The sequence below is a fragment of the Engystomops pustulosus genome, chromosome 8, assembly GCF_040894005.1.
Source record: "Engystomops pustulosus chromosome 8, aEngPut4.maternal, whole genome shotgun sequence".
NCBI classification, from domain to species: domain Eukaryota; kingdom Metazoa; phylum Chordata; class Amphibia; order Anura; family Leptodactylidae; genus Engystomops; species Engystomops pustulosus.
The window spans coordinates 79,571,404-79,589,653 of record NC_092418.1 but is presented as its reverse complement, the minus strand read 5'-3'; the positions used below and the strand labels follow the sequence as shown (position 1 = coordinate 79,589,653).

The window sequence follows — 18,250 nt, the reverse complement described above, 5'->3', positions numbered from 1 at the left end:
ATCCTGTATATGTGTGGGCACAGCAATGCACTACTACTACTCCTATCTTGTATATATGGGTGTAGCACAGTGCTACTTCTCCTATACTGTATATATGGGAACAGTACTACTACTCACATCCTGTACATATGGGCACAGCACACTACTACTAATCCTACCCTGTAAATATGTGCACAGCACAGTACTACTAATCCTACCCTGTAAATATGGGCACAGCACACTACTACTAATCCTACCCTGTAAATATGGGCACAGCACACTACTACTAATCCTACCCTGTAAGTATGTGCAGAGCACAGTACTACTAAGCAGTGACACAGGCGTCATGACGTCACGCCGCCTGTGTCACTGTGCGGAGACGGGGCTCACAGAAGAGCTGTGTGAAGACCGGAGCCGCTCGCCGAGGGAGCAGCTGCCTGCAGGTGAGTATGATTTTATTATTTTTAATGCACTTTCAATTATTTCTATGTGGCTAATAAGGGGGAGTGGGGAGGTGTCGTGTTATCGTGGGGGGGGGTGCATTTTAATATTCGCCTCAGGCAGCAAATATGCTAGGATCGGCCCTGCCTCCTATTATGTATATATGGGCAAAGATCAGTGCTACTACCCCTATCCTGCACATATGGGCACAGTTCAGTACTATTAGTCCTATCCTGTATACATGGGCACAGCTCAGTAATACTACCTTTATCCTGTATATATGGGCAGAGCTCAGTACTACTATTCCAATCCTGTATACACAAGTACAGCTCAGTACTACTAGTCCTATTCTGTATATGTGGGCACAGCTCAGTACTAGTAATGATAAAGCTAGGATGTAAATTGAAAATTTTCCTGTCATGAAAGTGATTGCTTTAACCAAATATATCTTGTCAGAAACCAATCAGGTGAATTTGTGACGCTAAACCACCCACAAGTCCTTTTGGACTAGAGGTGTCCCAAATCTTCATGTATTATTACTGTTCATGATTGCATTTTTAAAAAAATCACCTCGGTCCCTGGTTCTCAACACCAGTGTGTTATCAAGCTGGAGGAGTACACCCTGGCTTAACTGCACAAGTGAGGTAGGTACACAGCATGTACTATGAAGCTGGAGGAGTACATCCTGCCTTCACTGCACAAGCGTTGTAGGTACACAGCATGTACTATCAAGCTGGATGAGTACACCCTGCCTTCACTGCACAAGCACTGTAGGTACACAGCATGTACTATGAAGCTGGAGGAGTACACCCTGGCTTCACTGCACAAGTGAGGTAGGTACACATCATGTACTATGAAGCTGGAGGAGTACATCCTGCCTTCACTGCACAAGCGCTGTAGGTACACAGCATGTACTATGAAGCTGGAGGAGTACATCCTGCCTTCATTGCACAAGCGCTGTAGGTACACAGCATGTACTATGAAGCTGGAGGAGTACACCTTGGCTTCACTGCACAAGCGCTGTAGGTACACAGCATGTACTATGAAGCTGGAGGTGTACATCCTGCCTTCACTGCACAAGCACTGTAGGTACACAGCATGTACTAGGAAGCTGGAGGAGTACACCCTGCCTTCATTGCACAAGCACTGTATGTACACAGCATGTACTATGAAGCTGGAGGAGTACACCCTGGCTTCACTGCACAAGTGAGGTAGGTACACAGCATATACTATCAAGCTGGAGGAGTACATCCTGCCTTCACGGTCCAAGCGCTGTAGGTATACAGCATGTACTATGAAGCTGGAGGAGTACACCCTGGCTTCACTGCACAAGTGAGGTAGGTACACATCATGTACTATGAAGCTGGAGGAGTACATCCTGCCTTCACTGCACAAGCACTGTAGGTACACAGCATGTACTATGAAGTTGGAGGAGTACACCCTGGCTTCACTGCACAAGTGAGGTAGGTACACAGCATGTACTATGAAGCTGGAGGAGTACACCCTGGCTTCACTGCACAAGTGAGGTAGGTACACATCATGTACTATGAAGCTGGAGGAGTACATCCTGCCTTCACTGCACAAGCGCTGTAGGTACACAGCATGTACTATGAAGCTGGAGGATTACATCCTGCCTTCATTGCACAAGCGCTGTAGGTACACAGCATGTACTATGAAGCTGGAGGAGTACACCTTGGCTTCACTGCACAAGTGAGGTAGGTACACATCATGTACTATGAAGCTGGAGGAGTACATCCTGCCTTCACTGCACAAGCGCTGTAGGTACACAGCATGTACTATGAAGCTGGAGGAGTACATCCTGCCTTCATTGCACAAGCGCTGTAGGTACACAGCATGTACTATGAAGCTGGATGAGTACACCCTGCCTTCACTGCACAAGCACTGTAGGTACACAGCATGTACTATGAAGCTGGAGGTGTACACCCTGGCTTCTCTGCACAAGTGAGGTAGGTACACATCATGTACTATGAAGCTGGAGGTGTACATCCTGCCTTCACTGCACAAGCACTGTAGGTACACAGCATGTACTAGGAAGCTGGAGGAGTACACCCTGCCTTCATTGCACAAGCACTGTATGTACACAGCATGTACTATGAAGCTGGAGGAGTACACCCTGGCTTCACTGCACAAGTGAGGTAGGTACACAGCATATACTATCAAGCTGGAGGAGTACATCCTGCCTTCACGGTCCAAGCGCTGTAGGTACACAGCATGTACTATGAAGCTGGAGGAGTACACCCTGGCTTCACTGCACAAGTGAGGTAGGTACACATCATGTACTATGAAGCTGGAGGAGTACATCCTGCCTTCACTGCACAAGCGCTGTAGGTACACAGCATGTACTATGAAGTTGGAGGAGTACACCCTGGCTTCACTGCACAAGTGAGGTAGGTACACAGCATGTACTATGAAGCTGGAGGAGTACACCCTGCCTTCATTGCACAAGCACTGTATGTACACAGCATGTACTATGAAGTTGGAGGAGTACACCCTGGCTTCACTGCACAAGTGAGGTAGGTACACAGCATGTACTATGAAGCTGGAAGAGTACATCCTGCCTTCACTGCACAAGTGTTTTAGGTATACAGCATGTACTATGAAGCTGGAGGAGTACACCTTGGCTTCACTGCACAAGTGAGGTAGGTACACAGCATATACTATCAAGCTGGAGGAGTACACACCCTACCTTCACTACACAAGCGCTGTAGGTACACAACATGTACTATGAAGCTGGAGGAGTACACCCTACCTTCACTACACAAGCGCTGTAGGTACACAACATGTACTATGAAGCTGGAGGAGTACACCCTACCTTCACTACACAAGCGCTGTAGGTACACAACATGTACTATGAAGCTGGAGGAGTACACCCTACCTTCACTACACAAGCGCTGTAGGTACACAACATGTACTATGAAGCTAAAGGAGCAGGGCCGGATTATAGGCGGGGCTCCCGGGGCTCGAGCCCCGGGGCCCCCACCATCTTGCTCTCTGGGTGGGCCCCCACCAGATGACAAAGTCAGTCAGACATTGTTTAAGTGCTGCGCTTGGCCATTGCGCACCGCGCTCCTATGTACTTTGCTGACTAGGCCTGGAACAGGGAGCGATGCGCAGCGCATCACTCCCAGCCAGGCAGTGACAGCTAGATGCGCAGTGGCGAGCCATGCTGCCGTGGACACTCCGATTCCTCCAGGCTCCAGTGCCTGGCGGGTGATTCCCAGTTAGTTGTGATCTGTCTCTGGCTGGAGCGATGCACTGCAGTGATGCTGAAGCACATCACTCCCAGCCAGAGACAAGCAGCCCACAGTGACACTACAGCAGATTCAGCGCGAGGAGAGTATGGGCAGTGTGGAGCCGACGTCAAAGGGTCACGTAAGATCAATTCTCCCTGAAGCACACAGAGTATCCTTTGATTTATAAGAGAAGCCTGTCTGGGATGGGGGTCGATCTTTCTGAGCTGAGGGTCTCTGTAAGGGGGGGTTGATCTGCATGGGCTTGGGGGTCTCTGTCTGTGAGGGGGGATCTGATCTGTCTGGGCTGGGGGGTCTCTGTCTGTAAGGGGGGGTTGATCTGCATGGACTTGGGAATCACTGTCTGTGAGGGGAGGTCTGATCTGTCTGGGCTGGGTGGGTCTCTGTGAGGGGGGGGTCGATCTGTCTGGGAGGGGGTCTCTGTCTTTGCCTGTGGAAGGGGCATCTGTCTGTCTGGGGGTCTCTGCCTGTATGTATTTGTGAAAGGGTGTTGGCTGCTGTATGTAGATATATTGCTGGGTGGTTAGCGGCTGTATATAGATGTATTACTTGGGGGTTGGCGGCTGTATGTAGCTGTATTACTTGGGGGTTGGCGGCTGCATGTAGCTGTATTACTTGGGGGTTGGCGGCTGTATGTAGATGTATTACTTGGGGGTTGGCGGCTGTATGTAAATGTATTACTTGGGGGTTGACGGCTGTATGCAGATGTATTACTTGGGGGTTGGCGGCTGTATGCAGATGTATTACTTGGGGGTTGGCGGCTGTATGCAGATGTATTACTTGGGGGTTGGTGGCTGTATGCAGCTGTATTACTTGGGGGTTGGCGGCTGTATGCAGCTGTATTACTTGGGGGTTGGCGGCTGTATGTAGATATAATACAGGGGAGATTGCGGATAGTGAGCAGGAGGATTAGCATGTATGCTACATTCAGGGGGGGCCTCCACCATATTTTTCGTCCAGGGGCCCCCACTAACCTTAATCCGGCCCTGTGGAGGAGTACACCCTACCTTAGCTACGCATGCACTGTAGGTACGCAGCATATACAATGAAGCCGGAATGTTCCAGCTTCATTGAAGCATTGATAGAGGAGGACCTCATCAGACTTACATCTAAGTAAGTGAAAACACCCCTTAAGAGAATGTGGGTGGTTAAGTGTCCTAAATCTAAGATGCTACTGGTAGAAGTGCCACTGGTCATATGGAAGCAACAGGACATGTGTATGGTACAGAGATTTCTCCTATAAGTCACTACAGGACTACAAGTCATTGAAGTCATTGTTATATACTATGATTATTAATAAGGAGAAGAACCAGTGTCTACCACTATATGGTCACTGTATGGTGAACTACTGGCACACCTGGGTTGGACGCCTCTGCATATAATGCATATTTCTGCAACAAATCTACTACATGTGAACATACCTTAATTATTATGAGGCTCTGTTTTCTCATTAGGTGTGGCAACAGTATTAAGAAATAAAGAAGTGCCAAAACAGATTTTATCTGTTACAAACAGGCTTTTCTAGTCCTTAATTGTTTTTTAAACTTGTACATATATAGCAGCTGCATAGAGAAATATATTTACTTTACCGGAGTATCACTGGAAATTCATAAGGTAAGAGATTCTTAGAATTTTTATGTTTTTGGAATTTTGCTCCATATAGGCTCCATATCAACTAGATTCCAGACTGTGATACCATGTGTACTGTATCAAGTACAAATTGTCATTTGTGGTAATAATGTGTGTGTGGGGGGGTTGCATTTCTCTTAATTCATTGTTTATCAAGTAATTTTCATTTAAATATCATTAAAAATCACTTTATGATTTGTAATTTCTTTGACACATCATTCCAGAGCTTCTGAAAATATTAATTAAAATATTCTTACATAATTGGGAAAGCAAGTCAGGAGGGATTCATTTGTGGTATTGAAATTTATTTACTGTACATAATTTCTCTCTTTCAGACCTTCAACTATCTCCAGAGGAGACAGCAAGAAAATATTTTAACACAAGATCCCAATACAGTGAGTACATCTAGGCCTATTTAGATAGTAACAATGGTAAAGCTGCTATCGCTAAACATCAAGGGACTAAACTCCCCAACTAAGTGTAGGCTAGCCCTGAAGGAAATGAGAACCAATAGGGCGGATATAGTTTACTTGCAGGAGACACATTTTGACACAAGAGGCTCATTCGCCTTTGCCAGACATTTATATCCTGAGGCCTATTTAGCCTCACATGATAGTAAGAAAGCTGGTGTAGCAATTTTGATCTCCAACTCATGCCTGGTGCAGGTATCCTCCGTGATCGCTGACCCAATGGGACGCTATCTCATCGTACAGGGAACATTACATGGTAACCCGGTTCGCCTTTGTAACATATATGCTCCAAACTCCTCCCAGGTGAGATTCCTCACCAAGGTACTAAAGAGGATAGCTAAACTACTGCCAATGCCGCTGTTACTGGGACACAATTTCAACAATTTCAACATTTTTTCCATTTCAATGGAAAGGTTGGCGACTACAATTATCCAGTTAGCCCATCCCAAAACAACATGGCATCAGCCTTCTGTAGCCTAATGCGGCGCTTCTCCTTGTTTGACCTATGGCGGGTATGTAATCCCAGAGAAAAAGAATACACATTTTACTCTGCCCCACATGGTACCCATACCCGCATTAATTATTTCTTTGGGGACATCCAAATCCTGCGGATGATGCGAGATGCGGAAATAGGGACCATTTCTTGGTCAGATCATGCCCCTTTGGTTCTTAACCTTAGAAATGAATTTACCTACTTACGCACCTGCCACTGGAGGCTGAATGAGGCCTTGCTAAAAGTCCCACATACTAGGGAAGAATTATCCACATCCCTTGCTGAATACTTCCGCCTTAATGTAGACTCTGTGTCGACTCAAACCATACTATGGGAAGCATATAAAGCTGTGATGAGCGGTTATTGTATAGAGCATGGAGCAAGGTCCAAACAAGAAAGACTGCACCAAGAAAGAGAGCTACGTAAAGCGATAAAATCTATGGAGACCGATATGGCAGATAATCCGACCACAGGGCTACTAAGACGACTGGTAGAGCTTAGGGAGACCCTGAGAGAACTCCAACTTAAACAAGTGGAGAAGATGCTGGTATTCTCAAAGCAGCGCTACTATGACAAAGGAAATAAATCACATACATTGCTTGCGAGACAGCTCCGGGAGAAGCAAGAGAACTAAACTCCACATGTTATCATAGGGCCCTCTGGGTCCATGATCCATGACCCAAAGGCCATTCCGGAACAATTCCAGGCCTATTATGCCAAACTGTATGCTCTACCTGATTTCCAACCACTATCAGTGGAGGATAGAGAAAAGGACATAAAGGAGTTTTTGCTTTCCTGCTCCCTTCCCAAGCTATCCACGGACGCAGTCAAATCCCTACCGATCCTATATCTTCTGAAGAGATAGAGGAAGTGTTTAACGAACTTCCCAATGGCAAGGCATCTGGGCCAAACGGCCTGAGGTACCTATATTATCGAACATTCCTACAAACCTTGCTCCCCCATATGACGCGCCTATTTAATTCCCTTTTGGAAGGGGAGACCCTCCCCTCCACCCTTACTCATTCTTATATAACACTAATTCCCAAGCCTGGAGATTTTTACAAAGATTCTGGCGAACCGACTGCTCCCATTACTCCCTCACATGATTCACAAGGATCAAGTAGGATTCATTCCATGTCGCCAAGGGGGGACAACACTAGGAGGACGATTGACTTAGAGGTCCTAAACCATTCGAAGGAACAAGCACTCATCTTGAGTTTAAACGCGGAAAAAGCCGCGACCGGTTGAACTGGTCATCCATGTTCAAAACGTTGGATCGCTTGTTCAAGCTAACCTGTAAAAGTAAATAAAAGCACTTAAAAACATTGAATAAAAACATTTTTTAATAAAAAGAATTAAATAACGTTGAAGTCCCCTTGGTGAATTCCGTAAAAACAAAACATGAAAAACTTGGCAAAAATGTCCATTTTTCATAAAATCTCTTCACAAAAATGTTCGAAGAAGTGATCAAAAAAAGTTATGCACACCAAAATGGTACCAATTGAAAGGACAACTTAACACGTAAAAAATAAGCCCTAAACTAGCTTTGTCAACCAAAAAATATTAAAGTTGCCTCTCCGAAAAGATGGCGATGCAAAAACAAATGAAATTTCCTCTATATTACTTTTTTCCAGTAAAATAGTAAAAATAAATTAAAAACTATATAAATGAGGTATCACCGTAATCATAGTGATCTATAGAATAAAGATAATATAGTATTTTTACTTTACGACCCCCAAAAAATACAAAAAGAAAAGAAACCAAAATTGACAATTTTCTTTTCACCCATACATTCAAGAGTTAATAAAATCTCATCAATAAGCTAATGAGTCACTAAAATGAAATATTTGTAAAGTGCATCTCATGTCCCAAAAAATAAACCCTTATATGTCCAAATTGCCAAAAAAATAAAGATTGTATAGCCAATAAAAGTGACAATGCATAATCTGCTCTGAATGGCGCAGCTTCCCTTCGATGCCCTGGCGTGTGCCCATACAGCAGGTTACCACCACATACGGGGTATTGTTATACGTGGAAGGGATTGGGTATCAAATTTTGTGTAGCGTTTTGGTATTTTATCCACTGAGAATTTGTACATTTTTTGAAAAACTGATTAATTTAGCCAAAAAAAATTTACTTTCAAAATTGTATCCAATTTTGTTTTACCCCCTGTAAAACAATTAAAGGGTTAACAAACTACACACGTTGAGGGGTGTAGTTTTTATAATGGGGTAATTTATGGGGTTTTACTTTTATTTAGGCATCTCAAAGTGACTTGACACCTGAGCAGGTCCCTCAATTGCAGGATTTTGTGTTTTTTATGAAAATGTGAAAAATCGCACCTAACGTTCAAAGCCCCATAACATCCTACAAAAATGAAAGTATGTATAAAAAACCACAGAGGCATAAAGTAGACATTCGGTGAATGTAAGATATTATGTTTTTTTGCTGTTATGACTGTGTGGAAAAAGTAGAACATTTTGAAGTTCGAAAATCGAGAATGATGATTTTCTCATAAATAAATGCAAAACATACCACCAAAATTTTTCAACTAACATGAAGTACAATGTGTCACGAGAAAACAATTTTAAAATCGCTTGGATATGTTAAAGGGTTTCAAAGTTATAACCGCTTATAGTGACACAGGGCAGATTTAAAAAATGGGCCGTGTCAGGAAGGTGAAAAGTGTTTTCGGCGTTAAGGGGTTAAATTAAGGCATTGAGACATTGGGGGTCATTTACTAAGGGCCCAATTTGCGTTTTCCCGATGTGTTACCCGAATATTTCCGATTTGCGCCGATTTTTCCCTGTATTGCTCCGAGATTTTGGCGCACGCGATCGGATTGTGGTGCATCGGCGCTGGCATGCACGCGACAGAAATCGGGGACGTGGCCGAACGAAAACCCGACGGATTCGGAAAAACCGCCAAATTTTTTTTTAAAAAGTGTCGCTTGCACTTACCTTCACTAGGAACAGGCCGCTGTACTTGAGTGCATTCCGGGGAACTTCAGCGCAGCAGCGCCACCTGGTGGACGTTGGAGGAACTGCCTTAATGTAACCCGAATCCACCGCAGAGAACGCACCGCTGGATTGCGAATGGACCGGACTGTGTGCTCCGCGCACCACGATGGGGGGTAATGGACCTCAATAGGGGCCGTTATCTCACCACAAATAGTGCACATCATGCTTCTACTATGAGTTTAGGACATCTTAGTGCCACTTCGTCATCATCAGGTGGCGCTGGAGAATGAACGATTACAAACAGAGGTTGAAGAATTGTCAAACTGATTAGAGGATGCAGAGGCAACTATAAGATATCTCTGTTATTCCAGTAGTAAGGAGAGTGATAATTTTCAGTGTTGCAAAGAAAATCAGAATCTGAAGGACCAAATGAGTAGAAATGTGCTGTAGTAGCTACGTTTAATACTCCAAAAGAGAGCTCCGTTTGTAGCTAGGGGTCGTCTGTAAGTCGAGTGTTCTTAAGTAGGGAACCGCCTTTGTAATGCTTGATGATTATTTTTCTAGAGCTGAATACTGTAAAGTTACTCTTGTCAGTGAATAGTGCGTATATTTTTGTGAATCAGAAAAGTAGTGTTGTCACAGAATAGCACACAGGAAAACTATATCCAAAAAGTTTTGTTGTCACAGAATAGCGCACTGGAACACTCTATCTGCAAAGTTTTGTTGTCCATGAATAGCGTCCAGAAATACCTTGATTAAAAAGGTGCTGTCACAGTATTGTTTTGTACTACAGGTCTTTTAAAATGAAGAAAGCCAAAATGAAGGGACGTGGCTGTGGTGCTGCTGTTGGTGGTGGTGATGGAGCTGGTGCTGCAGGGAGAGGACGTGGTCCGTCTCTGCCTGCTCCACATTTTTCTGTTGCAAGAAGGTGCCAGGGTGTGCAGTGTGTAGTGGTAGGCTGCTCCTGACAGTAACTAGCGTGCACTAACTAGAGTCCTGGGGACCCAAGGCAATATGTATGACAGGGCCACCCCATTTACAATACACTTGCAAGCATGAAAAGTTACCTTTGGTCATGCTTCCACTATAGTAAAAAGAACGCTACAGTCTTTTATTTTTTACATTACAATAGTAAAAGAATGAAAAAAGGGAGCATTCAATGCATTCACATCTATTGTAAATGATGGCGAATGGTAGGGCTTTCATGTATCATAAGTGTCTGTTATTCTCCTCCATAGTCGAAGAGAAAAACCAAAACTAAAAGTGTTAATACAGCTAGTCACCCCCCCTCATCACAGCACACATTACACATTACCATTGTACAGAATATAACATATCAATGTTACACACATTAGGAGGTTTATCACAGCACAAATCAAACACACGTAGCATCACTCTACGGGATCTAGTATCTTATGGGTGATGATCTGCCCATCTGAATGCAGAACCTAGTGGGGCACATTTACTTACCCGTCCCGTTGACGCCGCCGATCCGGAATGTCCGACGAGGATTCGGAGCTGCCGCGATTCACTAAGATCGTGCCTCCAATTTCCTGCATGTGTCGCTTACCCCGCTGAGGTCCGCCGGAGTTCACCATCTTCTTCCCGGTGCATGTAAGTGCCGATCTTGCGACACAATTTTGAAAGTTAAATTCTGCTGTTTGTCCGAAACAGTCGGGTTTTCCGACGGCAACGCCCCCGATTTTTGTTGCATGAAAGCCGTCGCCGATGCGCCACAATCGGACCGCATGCGCCATAAACCCGGGGCAATTCAGGGCAAATCGTAGAAATTCAGGGCAAATTCGGGAAACCCAACGGAAAAGCGTCCGACGAATCCTTAGTAAATGTGACCCAGTGGGTTTTCCCGATCATTCAATTCAATCGTCCACACTATACAACTATAAACATGAGTCACTTACAGTATAGTGTCACCTGTATAACTATACTATGCACCTAAATAATGCTTCCCCCCTCACACCACAACTGATCACTCTGTGCTCCCCACAAATATACCTTACACAGCTGCATACGCCAAAGCATGAAAAAGTAATTAGTAATTTTTTTAAAAAAATCATACAAAAAGGGCAGAAAACTTGCCCTTAAAGCTCTGTACAATTTTTAAGGAAGGAGAGCAAATAAAAAAAAAAAAAGTCAAAAACGCAAGTTGTATTTTTCCATCCCCTTTTTATTTCATGCAGTAAAAATAATACACATCCCCCCCAATATACATGTATCTTAGTATTTTCCCAAAATGCATTAGGTTTTCTAAAACGGTCATTGCCCCCACAATAAATTAACCCCTCCACCACCTTAATCAACATACATATGTACATTTAGTATATGTATATCCAATATACATATACAATGTTGTAAAATTTTGTTTATTATGGTGGTGGAGGGGCTGTACAACAAGTCTGAACACAGGTGTACTGATTTGCACTGAACTTGTACAATTTTCAACACAGTTTATGCCAAATTGGCCTAAGGGTTAGATTATTATTTAGTGATAATGAATCTATAGGTATATATGGTGCTCATAAGTGTACAATGTACTTTTTTAACTTCAGGATTATGAGGATAAATGGACTCTTAATTATACTTTTGCGAGAAACTTGAACCACATTATTCACCCTCTAGATGGGAATTATGTAAGATCTCCTATATTGTGTTAATTGTATTTCTAGTTTAATATATTTGCATATATTGCAATATCTTGCCTTTGACTCTTCCAGATAAAGATAGCTTTCTCTTCAAATTGGTTAAATTCATGACAAGTCGTCCATCTGGATAAACACTGTTGGCAACTCAAGGTTTAATAATGAATTGTTTGTTGTGTAGTAACAGTACTCATTAACACCCTGCTCCTAGAAACAATAGTTTATAAGTGTTTCTATTAGTCACCTTAAGAACCACCTGGGATTTACTGTCATTCTGTAATCTAAGTAATTTCCATTCTTGATAATACTACAATAAGCCACGAAAAATCGACATTGACGTCCATTTTTCAAGGCTGATTTCCATCTGTATGGCAGTTTGGCATCTGGGTGTCAGTTTTTAGTTGACAACTTGCATCCATGAGGGATGTCTTTTTTTTGCAGTGAACTATGTACATGTCATGAGTGCATCTTAGCATCCATTTTTTACAGTCAGCACTTGGATGCCAATAAGAGAGGCATCAGTGTTTTCATTTACCCATTGAAGGCATTTTCTGTGCTTTATCTGTTACCAGTTTTTAATGTTTTCAGCCCTACAAGCAAGTTGGGGCACGACAGTGAGCTTGGCAGGGGTGGGATGTGAAGGAGGTGGGTGGAGGAGGGAATGCCCCAGTCCATCATATATACAATAGTCTCTGCTGGAAAACCGGACTTAGCCTCTTTGTAGATCCGGGATGCCGTTTTATGCCAGTCTTAGTGCCTTGACAAATTGGAAGGACTTAAAGGGAAAGGACATTGCAAAAATGCAACAAAGTGCATGGGTTCAAAATGTAGATTCAAAGACTGATAACTATTAGTTGATATAAGCAGACATTCTTAGGATTCACCAAAGTTATTGGCAAGTATTAGACACTGATAAATTGGTTTCATTTAAATTTAAACTTTATTGCTCATGTTTTCATGTCTAGAGAACAGAAAAAAACTAATTGTAATAACGGTAAGTTTAAATAACTTACCGTTCAAATAATATTTAAAAGGATTCTACTCATTTGACAGATTTCTGGCAACAATCAGTCATCATGAAAACCCAAGTGTTCAACAAGATGCCATTTTCATTAATATATCATAAGCATATGGTTCCAATTGCCACTGAAATTACCAGCATGGTTTTATCTTATGTGAAGGAAAAGGTAAGTGAAATAAAATTGTGTGATTTTAGTGGACTTTTTCAGTCCTTAAGTGCAGGGTCGGTGCCAGCACTGGGCATACATGGGCAAGTGCCGGGGCCCTGAGCTGCCGGGGGGCTCACATAAGGTATCCATGGGTTGAGGTGGACTGTATCTAATAAATCTATAGGGGGTGAGGGGCTTTATATAAAATAACCATAAAAGGGTGTTGATAAACTAGGGAATATTTTATGGACTGTTTCCGTTTGAATTTTTAGAGGCTCTGTTGCTGAGGGGCCTTCTGAAACTTGGAGCCGACCCTTGTCTTGATAACTAGTGCTACATCTGTATCTGTGATCTGTAGCATTACGCACAGGGAATAGGACCCATATGTAATATTTTGCTTTGTTAATTCGTTAAATGTCTTTAACATAATTAATCAATTAATGTCATAAGTATGAGGTTGGGCGGGTTATTATTACAGATCATGTAAGGACAAAGCATATTTGGGCATGGGATTGAAGTCTACAATTCTTATCTATTTATTCTTAAATGAGATAAACTGCTATGGGTGTGGTTACACATGGCATTTAGATTGCATTTTGAAACACAGTACAACAGCTGAGAGGAGAATTTATTAATTAAATTGCTGTAAACAGAACCATTAACATAATGTTAACTCATCGTTGACCCACATGTTGACACTATGTAACATTGGGGGTCATTTACTAAGGGCCCGAATCCCATTTTTCCGATGTGTTTCCTGAATATTACCGTTTTTCCCTGAATTGCCCCAGGTTTTTGGCGCACACGATCGGATTGTGGCGCTGGCATGCACGTGACAGAAATCGGCGGGCGTGGCCATCGGAAAACCCCACGGATTCGGAAAAATCGCCGTATTTTTTTTAAAAAAGTGTCGCTTGACACGCACTTACCTGCACCCAGCCTAGCTTCTTGAACTCCAGTGAACTCCCACGGACTTCAGTGCAGCAGCGACACCTAGTGGACATCGGGCCCACTACCTTAGTGAATCGCCGGAAGACCCGAATCAGCTTCGGAGAACCCGCCGCTGGATGGGGAATGGACCGGTTAAGTAAATCTGCCCCGTTGTGTTTTGCAAATACAAATGTTAACCGCAATGTAATCAGGCAAATCTTCTCTCCTCAGCTGTACTACTTTTCAAAACACAAGGTAAATGCCACGTTTGACTGCACCCTATAGGAGTTGCCAGGCAAAGACTGCATAATGTATGAAAAAATGTTACTCCCCTTATCAAGTAAAAGCTCGTAACTTTTTAGTCCCAAATACAACTTCCCTTAGACACAGATTACAAAAAGGCACTTATAAAATTGCACAGTAAACTAAATTTTGCAGAGATTACTCCATTACTAAAACCGTCTTCACTTAGGCTGAATTTACACAAACGTATGTCCATCGGCCATGCGTGTCCGTCGTGATGGAGAGAAGAAAGGATGACCCCTTCCCTGTCTGTAGAGATGCCGACATGTCTTATCTTTTCCCCGTGTACGGAGCAGTACTGTGTCACACATGTGCTGTCTATGTCGTCTATGGGAGACGTATGCACCCCCATACGGTAGGGGGGGGGGTTACACTGCCTTAGGATGGTTACATTGGCATTTTTTTTTTACATCATTTTTACTGAACCCATTTCAGCCTATGGACACATACAGATTGGATTTCGCTTCTTGCCTTCAGTGACTCTTCACTGATGCCTTACTGAACCGTTCTTTTCCATGTTTTTTTTTTTACATTTCAGCTTTTTTTACTGATCCAATGTTGTCAGTGAACACAAAAAGAACAAATGAATGATGGTCAGTGAAAAAAAAAACTGAAGTTTGAAAAAGCCCATTGAAAAGAATGGTTCAGTAAGGAATCAGTGAAACATCACAGAAGCCAGGAAGAGAAAAATCTGTATGTATCCATAAGTCAAAATGGGCTCAGTGAAAAATCAGGGATGTGGAAAAATAATGCTAACGTGAAACAATAAGGCCTAATGCACACTAATGTATAAAAATGGCTGTATACACGGCCAGAACACAAATCCATGCAGCTAGCGTTAGACAATTTCGATGTATGTCCACTTTTTAATTTTGCTATGAGTAAAGTGAACAAGTTTTGACAAAACGCCAAGTCCACGCTTGGACCATGCTTGTATATGACAAGTGTGGTGCAGTCTTGTATATTGTCCTTTTCTGGTAAGTATTTGCCACTGATCCCTATTTTAATTATATTAATGGTATTAGGTTAAAGTTGTATTCCAGTAATAAGCTTAATTCATATTCAAATAGTCAGTAAAAGGTCATTAAAAATATAAGCTAATATGTATTTAGTTGTTATTTAAAATGTTGTTCCTCTTAGCAGAAAATTGTTATGGACAAACACTCTTTGGGGGAGATGTAGTAGATGTGTCTGAGGTAAACCTGTTCTAAATGCCTAATGAAACCAATAAGAGCTCAGCTTTAGTTTTATAAATAGCTGTGGGAAATGAAAGCTGAGCTCTGATTGGTTGCTATATACAACTAGAACAGTACTGCTTTTAGACACTTCTGATAAATCTCCCCCTTTGACTCTGCGGAGGAGACACAGGACAGAAGATGGCTGCAGGTCATATGTCCACATCACATCTCCTTCATGAAGAAGATCATGTGATCATCACTATGTTTGGCTGTAATTAATTAGTTGCAGTGCATCCCATATGTCCACTGGCAGTTACACATATCATTACTATGGTATCAGCAGGACAGTTTTATACATCATTACTGGGAGCGGCACCGTACCGCTCAGTAGCCCGGGAAGAATATAGGACATGTCCTATCTTTTCCCGTATTACGGCGCCGCAGCCATATATCACTATGGAGATGGGCGGGGTGAGCGGCGCTCACCTCCTCCTCCTCTCCTCGCGCTGCCATGTGCCGCCATGCTACGGTGCGGCGGGCACACTGCAGTGTGCATGTAGCCTCACTCCACCTACTTTAGAAAGCCAATAGCATTTTGTGGGGGAGATTTATTAATCTATCTTACAACAGAATTATGTTGTTGTTTTCACTGAAAAAATGTCAGCACCACATTTATAAAGGGCAAGGTCAGCTCCAGGTTTCAGTAGACCCCTGGGCGACAGGGACTCATTGGACCCGTTTACACTGAGTTCACGTGGAAGCATTAAAAGTTCAGAAATTAAAACAGTCTCCTGTCCTAAAATATTCCCTAATAATCCCTATCATACCAAACATCCCCCACAAGATTATTTTATATATAGCCCCTTTATGGTTATTTTATATAAGCCACCCTATGGATTCATTAGTTACAGCCCCCTCAAACGCCATGGATTCCTTATATACAGCCTTATGTGGGCTCTTATGTGGGTTTTAGACAATATGGGGCTCATTTACTAAGGGCTCCGCGGCCGCACTTTCGTCAGGTTTCTCGACTTTTTCCATTTTGTGCTGTATTCCGTCGGGATTTTTGCACACACGATCGTATTTCGGCGCCGGCTTTCACGTGTCAGAAATCAGGGGCGTGGCCGTGGGAAAAACACAACGGATTCTGAAAAATCGCGAAATTTAAAAAACGAATTGTGTCGCAAAATCAATCACTCACATGCACCAGGAATAGGTTGGTGAACACCGGCGGACCTCGGCGCAGCAGAGACACCTGGTGGACATCGGACGCACGACCTTAGTGAATCGCCGGAAGACCTGAATACTCGTCGGAGAGCGCGCCGCTGGATTGCGATGGGACCGGGTAAGTAAATGCGCCCCTATGTGTCTCTCCTACGTCCAGCGCGCCAAAAAGCTATCTGCGCCAAAAATACTGCTGACCCGACAAAATTGAGTCCTCATTATCTTGTGTAAAATAAGCTAACTTACAGGAGGTGCAGTGTACGACTAGACAGTCTTATACTAGGACAGATTTATCACCCAGCACCAGGCACTTAAATGAACCTTGTGCAGAATAAGACTATCTAGTCTTACTGTGCACTGTCTAACCTTAGGACACTTATTCTAAATCTACCCCTATGAATCATGAAAACAAACTATTTTAGCTCCATTTTGTCATAAATGACATTGAGATTTGGTATATTTTTTTTATAGCATTATGGATTTTAGTATAAGGAGTTCATATTCCCGATATAACACTTTAATGATAAAAATTCACAATTCAAATACACCTGCTGTTTATAGATAGTATAACAAACATAATTTATATGACAGACATTTCAGCTTCACTAACTATTCTCTGTCCTTCTCTATAGACAGGAGGTCGGCCACTAGAGATGGCGTTGGATGTTGGCTGTGGGACTGGACGTTCCACTTTACCTCTAGCTCCTCACTTCAAGAAGGTCCTAGGAATAGACATCAGTGATTCCCAAATAAATGTGGCTAAACAGTATAATACAGCAAACAATGTGTCATACATGTGAGTATTCATCACATTGGTAATTCAGCTGGTATCGGGGGATTAGATGGCATTTATAACACTGGTATTTATCTCTCTGTGTATAGGGTGGCTCCGGCTGAGAGGTTACCTGTTCAAGACAACTCTGTGGACCTGGTGAACACCGGTCTTGCTGCTCAATTGTTCACAATAGAAAATTTTTTCAATGAATCAGTGCGTGTCCTGAAGACAAATGGATGCCTGGCTGCACATGGTTTTTTCCCTTTCCCTGAAATTGAATATAAGGATCTGTCCCATGACCTAAATACAGCAATGTCTGAGGTAACGTCCTGGGGAAGAATAGTGACAACATCCCTTTTCTTCCCCTACAGTGGTAGCAGACATAGCAGTTGCTTTGGGGCCCGCAGTTCCAGGGGGTCTTGGTATCTGGCTGGAAACACAACAGAATAATGGATTTGCACCATTATGTACATATTGCACAGCATAATATGGGTTTAACAGTGTACATCTTCCACAGTACACAACTGATTCAGGCACTCAGATAAGTAATGTTGGAGAGTGAGGGGACAGCAGGACAACAGGACTAAGGATTTCTCATTCCTGCTGTGTACTTCCCCCATGTGGTCTGCAGCTACTGGGACAGATCTGAGTATAAATGTATATATCAGTGCATAAATGTGTGTGCATAAGTATATTAATGCATAAGTATACAAATACATATATTTTCTGAGGGGGTAGGGGCCCTGCTCTATTTTAGGTACATATTTTCA

The 18,250-nt window shown here is 42.9% G+C and overlaps 1 protein-coding gene across 7 annotated transcripts in view; it reads left to right on the top strand.

Moving 5' to 3' along the window:
- The first annotated feature begins 346 nt into the window (after positions 1–346).
- LOC140075451 (putative methyltransferase DDB_G0268948) overlaps positions 347–18,250 on the top strand; it is a 34,990-nt gene continuing 17,086 nt past the window's right edge. Inside the window, exons 1-6 of one of the 7 annotated variants that reach the window (XM_072121392.1) lie at positions 5,164–5,306; positions 5,657–5,716; positions 11,977–12,054; positions 12,955–13,088; positions 17,338–17,501; positions 17,588–17,801. In XM_072121392.1, coding sequence (XP_071977493.1) covers positions 12,978–13,088; positions 17,338–17,501; positions 17,588–17,801 — 489 coding nt within the window. In that variant the 5' untranslated portion in view covers positions 5,164–5,306; positions 5,657–5,716; positions 11,977–12,054; positions 12,955–12,977. Of the gene's footprint in view, positions 423–5,155; positions 5,307–5,656; positions 5,717–11,976; positions 12,055–12,954; positions 13,089–17,337; positions 17,502–17,587; positions 17,802–18,250 lie in introns of those variants that run through there. The other 6 variants (XM_072121393.1, XM_072121391.1, XR_011849424.1 and 3 more) reach the window with 6 other exon arrangements.